The sequence below is a fragment of the Homalodisca vitripennis genome, chromosome 5 (assembly GCF_021130785.1).
Source record: "Homalodisca vitripennis isolate AUS2020 chromosome 5, UT_GWSS_2.1, whole genome shotgun sequence".
Taxonomy (NCBI): domain Eukaryota; kingdom Metazoa; phylum Arthropoda; class Insecta; order Hemiptera; family Cicadellidae; genus Homalodisca; species Homalodisca vitripennis.
In genome coordinates, this window is record NC_060211.1 from 41630021 (window position 1) to 41647200 (window position 17180).

The following is a 17180-nucleotide window of genomic DNA, read 5'->3' on the forward strand; positions in this document are numbered from 1 at the left end:
TTACAGTTTATAGTATATATTAAGGAAGTCACGTGGGCACTTCCGTATTAGTAACAGTGTGCACACGCAGCTCCGAGACTGCACGTCTTTTGGTCATGTAACAGCTTTTGACCATTATAAATTATCGTGTTGTGTTACTTTTATCGTTGTAAGTTTTATAAATTTCAGTTACTATGACGTGTTTTCTAATTTGTTTTAGTAGAGTAGCTTTTAATGCAAACAACAAAACTATAGTATTTTCTATACGTAACGTAGATATGGTGGTAATAGTTGATTCAATGTGAATGTTGAGTTTACATCCAGTTCACCTTCCTGTTAGTGTAACGACTGGAGTTTGACGCTGTCACGGACCTGACTCCTGGAATATGGACTCATGTTTTTCTGAAGGGATCAAAAAACATCGGATACACTCAAAGGGAACTCACATAGATTACATTATGTTTTGTAGTGTTTTGTTTGGTGTCTCTGATGTCGAGCGATGCAATGAACATTTTGTTAGGTTAAGTGTTAGAAAGCTCTTCTTAGCCCTAACTTTATCTGGTAAAATAAGGCATTTTTTACTTTTTTTTTACCATTTTGAGCTCCAGATTCTAGGAATTAAGTCAGACACAGCGTCAGATTCCAGACGCCGCTTTGGAAGGTGAACTGGAGCTAAACTCGACATTCACATAGCCCTTTCTTTATGACTTATTAGAGGTAGACGAGTCAGTAAGTGAGTTGATGTAGGTAGATGTAAGGTAGAATCACGGTTTTTCTAAATTTATAGGTAAATAAAGAATGTTTAATTTCAAGTGAATCTACTGAGATAAATAAAAACCTTTTTAGCATAGCAGTTACAAAACATAGTACATCCGTACTGCTTGATTTGAAGTCCTGATTACTATTTTCAGAAAATTTAATCTCTCTCCAGATAAGGATTCGTCGGTAAGATAGATGAGATAGAGCTGGAAGTTAAGAAGCGATATCAAAGTTTATGTAGAAATTATTTTAAACTGGAGTAACAACCTTGCCCCGGTCTAAATTGATATTGCTACTCGAGAAGTTGTTATCAAATACTTCTTAAGTAGTGAGAGCAGCAAACTTATAAACGAAGGGAACTTTTATTGCTGTCCCCCTGCGCAACAGCGTCTTGAAAAAAAAAATGTAAGAAACTTCTTCATCTCAAGAAGAAATTAATATTGTAACCTCCACTAGGACTAATTTACTGTGATGCAGTAAACCCTGTATAAGATAAAATATCTGATTAGACTATAGCTAAAGTAGCAACAGAATTTTCAAAGGAAACGGATGTTGATAATTATCTAATAATGTTTTAAGATTTTAAACACATTTGCTAACTTTTATTCACAATTCACACATTAATGCAAACATCTTTTTATTGAATGCAGTAAACACCTATTTTATAAATTTATTTATACAAAATAAGTAATTTCAGATACAAAATATGAGGACAAAAATAACAGCTTTTTCATATACAACGTGCAATTTGATTAATGGCATTAGGTTAAATTAGTAAATTTACTTGACTCCAACTGCCAAATATGGCGATTTAAACTCTTAAACGGGATTGCCATAATGTGACTTATAAACTTAAAAAAAATATGTAAAATAAGAAGGGGTTTATGATTCCAATACATGAGAAAGGTAACCGAAGAAATACTACTAACTACGGGCCAATAGATACCACCCTTATTGACAAATATATAAGTAGTCCAGTACTTCTACCTAAGTTCATTCATGTATTATTGAAACCGGAACGGATTATTTCGTGGCCGCTTCAACGTACTTAATCCTCAAAGTTTCAAGAAAATCTTTTGTCTGGTTTCAACAATTCCAGCCAAGATATAGCCAAGAAATTATATCCCTAATTATATCAGTTTCCCCAAAAACATTATTAATAAATTATTGTTTTGTAAAAATATTTAACATTTTTTCACTAATTAATATATGTGACATAAATAAGATATTCCCAAAAGTAATGTTTAGTACCATAAACATTTTACTGTATAAGGCTGGTCAATTTACAGATTCGATACATATAATGACCATATTATGAGTAATGAGGACATTTAATGATTACAACGGAAGGAAGCATAACGTCAACATTTGATATTGGGGCCTTTCAAAATTGTTTTATTGTAGCTTTAAAGCCTTCTAAAATATGGTACTACTTACTATACAGGTCGTACGCTAGGGAGTATCACCAAGTTTGCAGGCGTCTGGTGAGTAGCGGTTGAAATACGTAACACCTTTATTTGAAGTTTGTTACTGACGATGGAAGGATTGTGAAGAAAACAAGATTTTTCCGGATATTTGCCATCGTCCAAGGATGCAAAAAAAATCAGTAACACTACGTTTCGAGACCTACAATCTGATCTCTTCTTCACGTAAATAACTCTAACCTGACACATAATCACATACTAGGTTAATATAAACAAATAATACCAGAATGTTGTGACACACCTATGTCAGGAATCACAACCACCATGTTGTGTGTCAACTTCACTAACTCTAAAACATGCACTTAATAAAAAAAAAGAACACTAATAATTACAACTGAACTACAAGGTTTTATTAGTATACGAATAGTCAGTTCTTTTATAGTTAACATTATTTATCAAACTAAATACCATCAATGTAGAAAACAGGAAAAAACTATTAATAAAATTAATAAAAATTTTTGGTTATGTCCTGTTATCTGCCCCCAATCATTTTTTATACTTTGAATTGTTTCCAAGTAGTCATGGTCAGGTGAGCTCATAATATTTCTTACTCTCTCAGACATTTGTTATCAGATCCTCTTGAATTTACAGGAGTCCCCAGGTGAATACAAACGCTAGAGGGATGTTGTATATATAAAAAAACATATAATACATCAGTCGATACGTATTATTTTTTCATTCATATCCTTTTGAAGAATGCTATGTAAATCTTACTTAAAGCATATACCATTTTGTTTCTTTATTGTTTGCAAAGACAAATTTAAGCATTAGAATTGTTAAGTTTCTTTGAAACATTTCCACAAAAAGCATAAATGCAAGTTATTATAAAAATATTATTAACATAAGAATTACATTTGGAGAAAAACATGAAAATGAATCAAGTAGTTAATATGCAAGGGCCTGTGTGGTGCGTGACTTCCTCCTTTTTGTAGCTAGTATATGCAACACATTAACATTAACACTTTCCTACCCATCGCCAGGCTGTTAGTTAAGCGAGACTCCTGTGTCCCAAGTGTTGTGGTGTAAGATAAGTTATCTGATGATCAAGTTGTTAATATGTATAAGAGGTTGCATGACTCCCGATTCTTGTAATCACGTCCATACCAACACTTAGCACACAGCACTTAGCACACCATTCATTTATATGTAGTCATTATCTACACAGCAATACATGTGAAATGCGCGATATTATTGTTATCAATGGTGATTTGTGTGTAATTTTACCAGCAAAACTGAAACAACCGTTTGTGGGTGCATTTTCCCGACAATGATGAAAAGATTATGATACTTTTTAATTTTATTTTAAAATTCTTTTAAAGCTGTCTATTATACTTGCTTAGTATATCGGCTGTTTACATAATTATATACATATTGCGATAGTTACGTCTAAACTAAACTTCTTTAATAATTAACCCTGTGTTTTCCAGTGATTATGATAATATAAAAATAACACAAACTACAAATCCGCAAATGGTTTTATAACAAACAGTAGCCTTCATCTGAATTCGACAATCGATTTAGTCTGTGTTGTCACCTATAAGGAAGATTATCGCTAAAATTACCTCCAATCAACAAAACAGCTTGAAAATCGTCTAAAAGTATTTGACCTCGATATTGGGCTCATATTATTCCTTCAATGTCCCCTATACGTTGTTACATCTGCGGTACATGTTTGGACCTCACGGAATAATTTGTACAGAGATTGGCCTTTTATAGGTTTTAGATAACTATAATTATCTTTGATGTTATAATTTTTCGCTAATACTGTTAGTGCTGTTATTCAGTAATGTTAATTGCAGTTAATGTTTATTGCTACCGCACATTTGTAATACATTCACCAAATATAAGCTCTACTTTATACGTCAGATCTCCAGATGCCGGTTCATTGCAGACATAGAGCATTTGGAAATGATTGTAATCAATAAAATAAAATAAGTTAAATCGGTGGAATTTTGTACAAATAGGCTTCAGGGAACCTAGTGCTAACATAGAGTTAAGGCTCATGAAGTTCGAGTTAAGATTCCAGACGAATTTCCTGCAGGATGTGATGTGAAAACCGTCCCTGAGCATCGTTGTAAAATGTACAGAGACAGTTTTGCAACTTTAGTATAACATACTTATGTGAAGCTTACAACACACTAAGATGTTTTTTACAAGGTTTTTTTGTAATTCGTATAAAATTCTTATGCATTAAGTAATATGAAGATATGAAGGTTTTTAAATGATTACGAAGTAACACATAACTTTATGTGATTTTTAATGTTTTTGAAAAGTCAATACTTATTCGTTATTAATTCCATTATTCACAATGTTTTATCTGCTGAGTTAAAATGGGAACCGGGTATTTAAACTCGGAATTATATCCATTGATGGGTTTTAAGAATTCTTTGTGTCTGTTAAATCCCTAAATAATATGTAAATATTTACAATTGGGCACTACAACTTTGAAGTATTAAAAATACCACAAACTAAATAATTAATCGGTTTCTATTTCTTTCAATTCAAGAGACTGGCAGAAGGTATCTTTACAATATAAAAAGTGTAACAAAACTCAAAAGATGTTGTTTCTTGGGATAGTCTATGAAATACATGTTTATAATTTGTCTGTCAGCATTTTTGTATTTAAAATATCCTATTTTAAAAAGTAATAAACAAAAAACAAGTATAAACAAAACATTGGAAAACTCTTTATGTTGACAGGGTCTATCATTAAGAAAGTTTGGCACAGTTTGCAAAATAAAATTTAAAAATGGGGGGTTTCTTAAAATAGTACATGAAAATAGTGTTTGACGTGAAATATCTAAAAAAGTACTGATAGTACAAGAATGTGACAAGAGTAACATTTTGTTCACTGTTATCGAAAAATCCAAAAAAATCCAAAACAATTCATTGTTATACTTTAAATGGTAAAATAATACAAAAAAATAACTGATTTATTGAAAGTTTAGTTCGACTGCACATATGCTTCATAATGAAGTAAGCGTTCACCAATGACACTGTGTAAAATAAATTAACACATTAAAATTACTTGTTATTATTTTTTTTAACGATAATCTTAAACGGAAGTGGAGGAAACCTCAAATCACATTTTATATTTTTTTCTAAAATGCAACCGAAACAACAACAAACAAAAGTAAAAATTAAATCGAAAATAGTTGATTCGAATAAATTACATAATTTAAAAACTCGCAACAATAGATTGCTTATTAACTTAGATATTTATTTATTTATCATAAACTGATTTACATGTCAACTACTAGTGTTCCACTGTAACATACACGTTTAGGTAACTGATGTAAAGAATTCAGGTGGAACTATTTCTAATTGAAACTGGACTAATACCACCAAATAGGTGGTCACTGCACCAGCCATCTTGATTACGGCGGAGTTTTGAAGTTGGAAAAATCCAAGTGCAGAAAATCTTGATTTACGTTTCCCTAACTGCAACAAAAACTCTTCAAGGCGTTCCACCAGAATTGGGTCCAAACTCGTGTTGATCAACTTGCAAATCATAGGTGCCATGCCGTCGGCCAGTTCAGCCACCAGTGTGCTCGGCCGCACCAACAGAACCAGATGAGCAATGTGGGCGAGAGCCAACCCTCCTAACACAGTGATAGCGGTTGACTGTCTTAGTATTACGCTGCCGATTAAGTAGTAAATACTGATCGTGATATGGACAAGCGAGGTAAAGAAGACACTCAGCAGCTGGTCTCCGTAGAAGCTGTTAGCCTGATGAACAGCGTCGCATAGCATCCAGAAGGCGCTCATGAGTGACTCAACCTCGTGGATGGTGTAGAGCCCTTTGTTGTTGTGGGGGACATTAGCGATCCTGATATAATGAGTGTTCATTGGTCGTTCCCGTCTGTTTCTTAACACTTCCTCTTTGACCCTGGCTTTGATAATACCAAACCTCGTGGCGATACTCTGAGTGACTTGAGTGAAGTGGAGGAACAAAGATGCTTGAGAAAAAAGCATGATCAGCGGGGGAATGTAGCAAATTGACGAAATGTAATCTTTATTGCCTACGTACACAGATCTTTGGAAATCCAACACACCAATACCCGTAATTAAAATTGTGATGACGATCGAGACAAGCAACACTTTCGCTTTGGCGTTCACTTCCGGTACGTTTTTCTGAAGTTTTTGATCCACCTTCTCCAGGATATCAAGGATATTGATAAACTGTTCGTGTTTCCTGGAACAGCTGATGAATATAACAACAGACACCAAGTTAAGAGAGACTAAGTCCAGAACTACAACGATGATTGAAATGTTATCAAACATTCGTAAAGGCACACCAGCAAGTTTCTTCCTGTAGTCTGTGTACAGTCCTATCTCCGTTGTCAGTGTATGAAGTGCAGTTAAGAGTAGGCCCCACCAGAAAACCGGAAGTGAAAATTTAAGTTTCTTGTTTCCCAGGGATGTCAAAGGGAAACCACCAAATATTTGACTAAAAATAAGCACTTCTTTAGACAAAGGTGACATTTTATATTCCATCTCGTAACTATTCACTGGTTACTAACATTCACACTGACGCTTGCCATTCCAGTCACCAAGCGTTGATACAAAACAGGGTTTGTTTTGGCAACAGGAATCTATAAATTATATTTGAATATTTTATCAATCAATTTCAATTACTCGGGTTTTGAGAAACGCTATGAATACATTACATTACATATTTTATTATGTTACTTTACTATAGAAATATTTATATGAGCGTTATGCAGAGGTGCTAAAAGACAAATTATCTAAATTTATCCTTTTAGCTAATTCAATATTGATCGTGGCAAAAGTAAATTATTATTCTTTAATGATTGACTTTTCACCTCGTCTATTTCTATGTCCTACCACAAATAATAACGTCCAATTTGTCATTCATTTACAACAATATTGTTGGCACAATTGATTTATTCATTTTGAGTATGCCGTTCAATACGAATATGCATCGTGCATTTCTTAGACTATTGATGAAGTTATCGTTTTCATTGAGTAAGAATTTTATAAAATTCTAAAATATGAAATATTGGTTTGCAATTCGAGTTCTGATCGAAATATTGTTTTGTAAAAAAAGTAAATATTTGGCGTCTCTAGTCTAGGATTAACTATAAATATATTAACATTGAAATACTAAGTGTTCATCAGTACCTAAGTATGTTCTGCTAATACATATTGAACATATTTATTTTTTTCTCGCTTTTCATCCACATTCTTATCCCTAAATGTTGGATGTTATTGAATAATTCATTAACGTTAATTAATTCATCGTTTCCCACATTACCTAATTTTCAAACCATCGATATCACCTTACCCACCAAATTTAAGTCCTGTCACCCACAACGGCCGATTTGTTCGGCGAGGATCTGTAAAACACTCCAGGGGCCACGATTAACTCTTCAGAGTGTACAACAGTCACCAGCATTGGCATCGCAAATGAAACATCGCAATGCAATTGATGAGAAAACACCTCTTAATTTAGACCTCACTGGGTGGCTTTCAGGTAAACATGACTAAGCTCTTTTTTAGTGTAGGTGTGACGTCGAAAAATGAAAGAGTTTTTTCCAACGTCTTAGTATCCGACGTTGGAAATGAAAGCGGTGGATCTCACCAGACGGACGCAAACCGCAGATGCTAGGAGGCAGGTTGCAGTATGTTTGTTATAGTGCCAGATTTCAGAGGATGCACTACTAATTGGAAAGTGAAATGGATTACAAGAAAGGGATAGGAGTAAAACTGAGTAAGTCATTTAAAATATTTAATTTTCTTAAAGTAATTTTTTGAGTACTAATAATAAAGTTCATTTTACATCTACCATTACTTTCATTTACTATATAGCATTGAATAGTAATGACAAAAAGTCACAAGATGACATTATTTTGTTATCATACTGTACAAATGGGCAAATTGAGGGCAATGAGGCCCTGTCTTAAAATTCACCGTAATGACGACAATGGCAATAAGTTATTTTTGAATAATATTAATAATGAACTTCATTGATGAATGTGATCACCATATTGAAAACTCACAAAAAGCAATATTTTAAACTTTTAATTGTGTTAGGTCTTTTGATAGCAAGGTTATTTTTGTCACGCACTTAACAAAATATTTTTAAAATAATGATTATTAGAAACTAACGTCATAAGATTCATCTTTAACATGAATAATGTGAATGGGGTCTCGTTTGTTGATTGTCCAATTTTTAACTGTAAAACATCCAAAGATACTTGAATTTATATATGTAATATTTATTTATCGATAAAATGTTTAATAATAATTTCCACCTATAAAACAATTAGTGCTTTCTCTAATTTAGTTCTAGATGAAATATATATCAAGTTCAAAACGTGTTGAAGACAATAAAAACTAATACTTAATCTTGTAATTGTTTTATAAATAGAAGTAAACTCAATTTATCTCCAAAATTTCCATTAAATATCGAGTATCTATCTTCAAGAGTGAAACATTTGTGCTAATTGAAATAACAAAAATAGTTTTAATATAACGTTGAAGTAAACAATAAGGGTTCACTCTTTTCACTCTAAATCAATGTCGACATAATCAAGTTTATGGAAGACGTGGGGCGATGATTGAATCTTAACTTGTTTAACGAGATGAACTCCAGAACGTTCATTTTACAATTATTTAAGTAAGAAAAAGTATAATAATACATCCTTATAAATATTAGAATAAATAATTTGAGGATTAATTATCTTAGTCATGACAGTTGTTTTGAGTTTTTGAAATTAAATGTAGGCCTACTTTTGATCATCATTATTAAAACCTTTATAACAGAAGATACTTGGCAGAAATACACACCAATCTTAATTAAAGCTTTGTAAATGTTTGGAAACATAGCTATTGATCTGTTATTTTAGAACTTTAATTTAAGAAAAATAATAAATTACCATTAAACTGTCATTTCGAGCAATGAAAATATCCTCTTCTATCGTATTGTGATTCCTTTATTTTTTTCTTACAACCACATTCATAACGGGAAATTGACAGAAAACACCGCAAAAGAGAGGAATTGTATATTCCGTGGTGGAAATTAATAACCAAAGTTGAACAGTTAGAAGTTGATGGTAATTGATGTAGGTTAAATGATAGAGATAGCTATAACTGTATCGGTAAATGATAAAACTATTCAAAATTGTCTTTGTTAACCAAGAGAACTTCCTTAAATATTTTAGATACTTGCAATACTTATGAAAATGTACACTGAGAAGGAACTAACTAACATTTTTATAGTACGTGTAATAAGTTTTTATGACTTAGTATTTTTGGTCCAGATTACAGAGTTATGTGGCTTAACCAAAGAGCTAAAGTCTTCGCACTTCCCTGATCCTTCTTTACTGTGTCTGTGGTTTCCTACACCAAATATGTTTTCCGTAACAACGTACCATCATGTTTTTAAAGCCAATGATGACGTCATTCTTTAACAAACCTATGTATTAGACAAACTCCCAATCACTGTCTTGAAAAACTATCATACCATTTGACGTCTTAATGCCATTTCTTTCTTATAACACTCGTAGATTTTAAATGGGTAAGAAATGCAGACCTTTAAATTATCAGTAATGTCTTCTTATGATTTATGACTTTAAAGCTAACAATCTCTTGTGTCTTAAATTTCCTAAGTACCCTTGAATACTTTGTTCTAAGCACTTAAAAATGTCACAAGCTAAAGTGTATAATTTTCCTTGGATTGAGTTATAACTGATAATAGTTGCACAATTTTCGCTTCTAGTTGATACTGTAGGTAACAATTACTTAATACGATACTTTAAAACGACTATTTTTTTATAATCTATTTACCAAGGGACAATCCATTTTATATCAAGAATAACGTGTCATAACTATGTATAGAAAAAAAAGAGCAACAAGAATATACATATAATATACAAGAATATACAGGTATAATTTACTATATATATATATTATATATATATATACACACACACAAAACAATATTGCTCATTTAAACGCATATGTGACAGATACGGCCAAATACAAAATAATTGAATCGGAAAAAGTAAGCGCTCTGTGGTGTAATGATAGCATAGCACATTCACCCGGCAAGTGAGAGATCCGGGTTCGACTCCCGGCGAAGTAAGTACTTTTTGTGATTCAATGTTTATTGAAATTAAATAAGGCTATTGCCATTATGTATACAATTTAATGTAAATAAAAGTCGTTTGACAGGTATTTGGTCTTCCGATCATATGTTAGTTTGTTTATTTAAACGCATATGTGACAGATACGGCCAAATACAAAATAATTGAATCGGAAAAAAGTAAGCGCTCTGTGGGTGTAATGATAGCATAGCACATTCACCCAGCAAGTGAGAGATCCGGGTTCGACTCCCGGCGGAGCAAGTACTTTTTGTGATTCAATGTTTTTTGAAATTAAATAAGGCTATTGCCATTTATACAATTTAATGTATATATATATATATATATATATATATATATATATATATATGTGTGTGTGTGTGTATGTATATATATATATATATATATATATATATATATATATACAATTTAATGTATATATATACATATTTAGGTTGATAATTACAGAATTAATATCAATTAACATTGATGTAGCCATATAAGACGACATATAAGGTTAATGCTACAATTGAACAGAAAAACTGTTGCCACAATTAGGTAAAAAATTTAAAATAAAAATAAAAATATTAGAATAAATAATTAATAATAAATACATTGCAATAAATTACGAATTAGTACTAATCACACTACAATTGTATGCATTGGAAATAGTGTTTATGAAGGAATGGATTATACCGACTGATTATATTATAAAGTAATTGAAAAGTCTGGTATAAACCTAATAAAATAGAGCAGTAATATTGAACTTATCCTTTACAACTCTAAACCAGATAATAAATAAATGGTGAAATACAGATAATAAAAAAATAGATGCAAACTTGCAACACACTCACACTAATACCACGCACACAACTTATATTATTCTGAATTATAGTAGTAAAGTATACAATAGATGGATCTATTTTACGTCGAGTAACCAATAGAAAAATAGATTGTAGATAGTAACCAAGGTACTAATAGATTTAACCTTCATACAAGCAAAATACAGAACAAACAACAATCCGTGTATGTTTAAGAAATTATTGACGCAAAAGAATCATTAGTCCTGTTATGAATTGTTCAAGAGTATCGTTCAAAAAGTTCACGTTCTCAGACACAGTGTTACGCAGCCGTAGAATCCTCACCAGAGTGCTGTTCATCTCTTGGTTGGTGGAATGTGAGGATCTAAGGAATAACGCTCTGGATCTCGTTGCTGAAAGTTCACAAAAAGATAGTCAATGAGATAGTTCACTATACGGAAGAGGGAAAGAACATCTTTAATCCGTCTTCTATATTTAAGAGACATCAGGCCAACACATTAGACAGAGAGGAGCCTCCCAATAGGTACAGCCCAGTCTCAGTCCCACCTGACGTAGAGAGCGGTTCTGAACACTATCAGTTCTTGGATCAGTTTCTTCTGATGAGTAGACCAGACACCTGATCAATACTGCAGCGTTGGTCTTAGATATGTACAGAATAACATCTTTAACGTTGATGATATACTAAGGTGTAAATATTTTCTCTTTACTAATTTTCTACAATTTACAAAATGATTGGTTGTTATGTTTAATCAGCACACAATAAATATCGACTGGTTACGAAGTTCCCGCTACAGACGGCCTGAGGGTACATTATACAGTACAATGTCCGCGTCAATTTACCGTTCGTTAATCAAAGGAGAAATTCGCATGGAATGTTTAGACATGTCTAAACATGTTTAAAACGTATTATTGAAGAAATCGGTATTGAATTGACGCTACTTCCGAATGGTGGCAATCAGTAATAACCATTATTGTCGCAAGTTATAGACTGAATATATATTATCTACTGACAGTATTCTGTACTAGTGCATTGATAGGGATAGTCAAACCTACTTATTACAAGGGGTACATACAATAAATCGTAGTGTAAATAATAATACGTGTTTCTGAGGTCGTGGTTGATGATTGAAATATCATCAATACAATTTTAAATGTCCATTGTGTTAATGAAAAAGATAATATAATAATAAGATAAGTGACGTCGCATGCTATATTGGGTTTATATACGAGTTGAATAGGCTATTATTTAACTTATCATACTCTCAGAGAAATAAGTTTTATCGCTTAGAAGACTGGCTTGTGTATAGTAAACAAACTTATTTAAAGTTATATTTTAATTTATAACTTATTCCTCCTCACTGACGGATAACTCCCTGGATAACGGATTATTAAGAACCCAACAGGGCCTTACGGGCAGGTATCGTTGGTCACCAGTCTGACCGTCCATTTCTGCGATAACTAAGTATACAGGTCCTGAAGACTAGACACTTGCTAAATGTATTCCTCTTTGTTCAAAGAAAATGTTGTTTATTTCGGGGTCAAAAGGTCAGGGAGCAGTCCTTCCGTCAGTCTGTCTGTTTGTCTGCCTTCCCTCGGTGCGATGATAGAAAGGTCCTCTAAACTTCAAACTTGGCACATGGTTTTCTCTTGGCCCAAAGAACAGCGTTATTGATTTGAGAACAAATAATCCATATATCTGTCAGTTTGTCTTCCCTTGGTGATAGATGATAGAAAGGTTCTAGAGATTTCAACGTTCAAGTGTCTAGAAATCATGAGATCTCCTAATAACATCTTTAAAGTTAGAAATGTAAAATTATTTAAATAAGGATTTCCAATGTTCCCCCAATTCAAGACCTTACGTATCCTGGGGGTGTATAAGAAAATCTGGATAGAGTGCAGAAATCAGGATATCTCCAAGCGACCATTGTGTACAGTATACCTATTGATATCTTTACACTTATATCAAGTTCGCTAAAGTACACAGTAAACCACTTTACACGTACAGGATATTAAGAAAGCGTACCTATTGATTCTCAGGTCAATAGGCCGGAGGTAAGTCCATGTGTCTTGTCATTCAGCGCGTCTGTGTAACATAAACGTACAATGACGTTATTTTGCTGGATTGGTTGGTAGGTGCTTTGCTTATTTATACCAGTTAGTACTATAAGCAAAGGTAAGACTTTATTTTTATTATCAGCTGCTGTTGTTTCTCTGCTCCAATAGAAAAAAACTCTTTCTATAATTTCCGGATTTAGATACAACCTGAAGGAAAAACGTGGTTAACTACCATGTAATCGAGTCAATTTATTTCCAACAATGTAAAAAACATCAGCATCGTAGGGAGGTGGAGGTTTGTATTTATCCGGGTTGTTAGTCCTCTGTTTATCCTTCATTAATAAAAGAAAAAATCGGGGATAGAATGTTTTTGCTTAAAACTCTAAATGTATGTAAAATTTACACACTTAATTAAGAGCATGATTAGTTCTTGTAAAAGCTTTAGGTTAATACACAGTTATGTCCACTCTCTTAAGAAACTTGACAAATGACGCTATTAAAAACGAACGTGCTAATTCATTGCGTGACTTGGTTATGGGGAAACTATATTAGTATTTAGTAACCATGCGTGACTTGGTTATGGGGAAACTATATTAGTACTTAGTAACCATGCGTTACTTGGTTATGGGGAAACTATATTAGTACTTAGTAACCATGCGTTACTTGGTTATGGGGAAACTATATTAGTACTTAGTAACCATGCGTTACTTGGTTATGGGGAAACTATATTAGTACTTAGTAACCATGCGTTACTTGGTTATGGGGAAACTATATTAGTACTTAGTAACCATGCGTTACTTGGTTATGGGGAAACTATATTAGTACTTAGTAACCATGCGTTACTTGGTTATGGGGAAACTATATTAGTACTTAGTAACCATGCGTTACTTGCTTATGGGGAAACTATATTAGTACTTAGTAACCATGCGTGACTTGGTTATGGGGAAACTATATTAGTACTTAGTAACCATGCGTGACTTGGTTATGGGGAAACTATATTAGTACTTAGTAACCATGCGTTACTTGGTTATGGGGAAACTATATTAGTATTTAGTAATCAGTCTCTTGAGTTAGAATGCCCATCTCCATATGTAAAAGCTGAACCTGACACAGATTTGATCAATCGGATCATATACATGTTTTAAAAAACCTTTTTATAGTCATGAGCTATGTTTTTATTAATTTACAGAATAATGATCCAATTTATTAGATTTACTCCAGAGTTTTAAATTAATTTCTAATATAATCAGTCAGTATACTCCCGTACTTTCATACCATTATCTCCAATGCATACAATTGTGCGGTGTGATAAGATATCAGATATCTTATGTCATGTTATGAAGTTATATTTATTTTAGTCACATCCGTTTAATACGAGTACTTGTTATTGAGTTTTAACTCAACACATTTTAATTCGGCAATACAAGGAGAAACATTCGTATTTCGTGACAGAAATAAAAATAGACGAAAAGTTAATCGATTTTAAACTATAATTAATATCTTCAGAGCAATAGGACATAAAGTAACATGAGATACAACATCGTGTTTACCAATTAAGTAATACATTATCATGCATTAAAATACGTTACACCATTTATGTATTACAAATAATCAGTTACAATATAGTTACTTGAGGATATTAGCAATATATGTCAATAGTGTCAAAATATTTAAGCATTTTCTAACTAATAAAAAAGAATGTAAGAGTTCGATGTTGAAAAACACAATTATAGGAAAAATAACTAAGAACGTCAACTACTATTTTATTTTGTAGATTTAAAAATTTCTATATTTTCTCATATTAAGTTGAAACAATGCAATAATTTTTTGTTATTTATCGTTAAATTTAAATCCTCAAAGAAATATATTTTTCAAAATTTTAAAACAGAACATGAGAACATTGTACGTGAAACGTTAACGATACATTAAGAAAATGCAAAACTACAAATTGGCTAAAAAATGTATTTGTGATTAATTACTTTGACGATCTTAATACTTTTCCAGTTAATAAATACGTACTAATATATGTCAAGATTGATCTTATTACAGTTTTCAGTGCAATGAACATGTGTTTGTTTTTATGAATGAATATTATTTTTCTATTAAAAGAGCAATACAATTAATAATTACATAAATTATCAGTTATAGTTCTGTCAAAGAAGTGTACTATTAAATCATTAGTTGATAGTGTACGCAATAGAACTATTAGATTAGCAGCCTTAAGCTTAGACTTTGACTTTTGAGTTGAAAAAGACGATTCGGAGTACATAGGTAAGACATTCAAAATGTCATGATATCATGGGTTATTTTTTACATATCAGGAGGCCTTAATTTAGGATTTAATTACACCAGAGGTTGATAGCTCCTTCTCTGTTTGTAATAAACATTGACCAATAGAAAAATATACCTTAACCACTGAGAATAAATAAATAAAAATACTTAACCAATCAGCGTAACAGGACACATATTGTGGAATAGTGGGAGCTACGAACCTTGAAGTAAACAAAACGAAAAAATAGCAGCTTGTATAATTAAAACTTGATTGATGAATGTGACAATTTTCATCTATTTGCATGAAGTCATTAAGACTTATGACGGTAAAAATGTTAATAACCCTCTGTTTTTATGACAGAAGTATGTTTGTGATATGTAAATAGACGATGCGATATGAAAGGAGGTTGTTTTACAAGCAAGGTGCTAATGTAGGGATATAAATTAAGTGCTGTGGACAGATCACGCAAGTGTCGCTTTGGGTGAAAGTAATATAAATTATACAGTGCCGTTACTATAAACTTTTTGTACAGTATATGTTCATTACATGTTTGGTTGAGACCGATAGTATATGTAGTTACCAAATACAACAATTAATTATCCAACGAATTTACCACATAAAAGGTAGGAGTCTACTGTGTAGCGTAAGAGTCTTCGCTGACATTGCTCGGAAAGTTTCAATTACATAGATCATTTCAAGTTCTGATGTCACATGTTAAAATTTCATATTATTTTAATGTGTTTATGTAATAGTTTATTAACCGTGCGATTTTATTGTTGCCATCATGTTTAAATAAAAGTTCCGCTAAATTATCGAGTGAAGTATAACGTGAAATTGCGCTAAGTCAAATATAACTTATTATTATACAATTTGTATTATTATATTTCCACTCCATCCTATTATGTTTTATTTTAACTCTTTGAATATGAGTATCACTAGTTAAAATTCATATTATTGTACTGATCTTTTTTATAAATGTTTGTTTATTTATTTATAATATTTATTCTGCTATCTTCTTGTTTCCATCACGGATAGCAATGATAACAGTGAGCATATTTGCCAATAATCAGCTAAATTCTATATTGTTACGTATACCAATAATTAATTATGATGTTACCTATGTAGGAATAAAGATTCATGAATAATTACAAGTCTATGTCTCAGTTCACTTTCGACAGAGAGACAGACAGTTAGACAGAAATTAATTTTTGAGCTCATCGAGTGATAGGCTTCTCATTTACTTAGCCAACAACGTAATAATGATTTACCAGTTAATGTATAAAAATGTATAAGGGATATTCAATAGGCAGTATCCGGTCAGAATATAGAAAACGAACCTGACGGTAAAATTATAACTTTAATTAGTAACTAAGAAAAGATCTGAAACTAGTTCAGATTGGTTTGAAATCCCTATTTAAGCGTGTCTTATTTTAAAATGTTGTATCTCTAAGGAAAAATGTTTTCGGTTGAAAAAGTAAGTAAAATTGTATTACCTAAAACTGGTTGTAAAAATTATATTACCTAATTCAGGTTTTATACTATCTTATAATATTAATACTTCTAAAAATATGGACAAACTCACATATTTCCCTTACGTCTTTGATGTGTCTATGAAACCTATGTTTAATGATACCTTTAATTTCGAAGTGTTGTGAAAGAAAAATCATTGAGGTAAATTAGCAACGTTATCTTACATGAGTTA

General features: G+C 32.0%; 1 protein-coding gene across 1 annotated transcript; it reads right to left on the bottom strand.

Annotated features, from left to right (window-relative positions):
• Positions 1–5504: 5504 nt before the first annotated feature.
• On the bottom strand, positions 5505–6506 carry LOC124363443 (gustatory receptor for sugar taste 43a-like). The gene has a single exon (XM_046818693.1). The coding sequence runs from the start codon at positions 6504–6506 to the stop codon at positions 5505–5507; it is 1002 nt and encodes a 333-aa protein (XP_046674649.1).
• Positions 6507–17180: the final 10674 nt, after the last annotated feature.

What these genes read in the sequence shown, in the direction of transcription:
- LOC124363443 (XM_046818693.1), bottom strand. Translation starts at nt 6,506, where the DNA reads ATGTTTGATAACATTTCAATCATCGTTGTAGTTCTGGACTTAGTCTCT.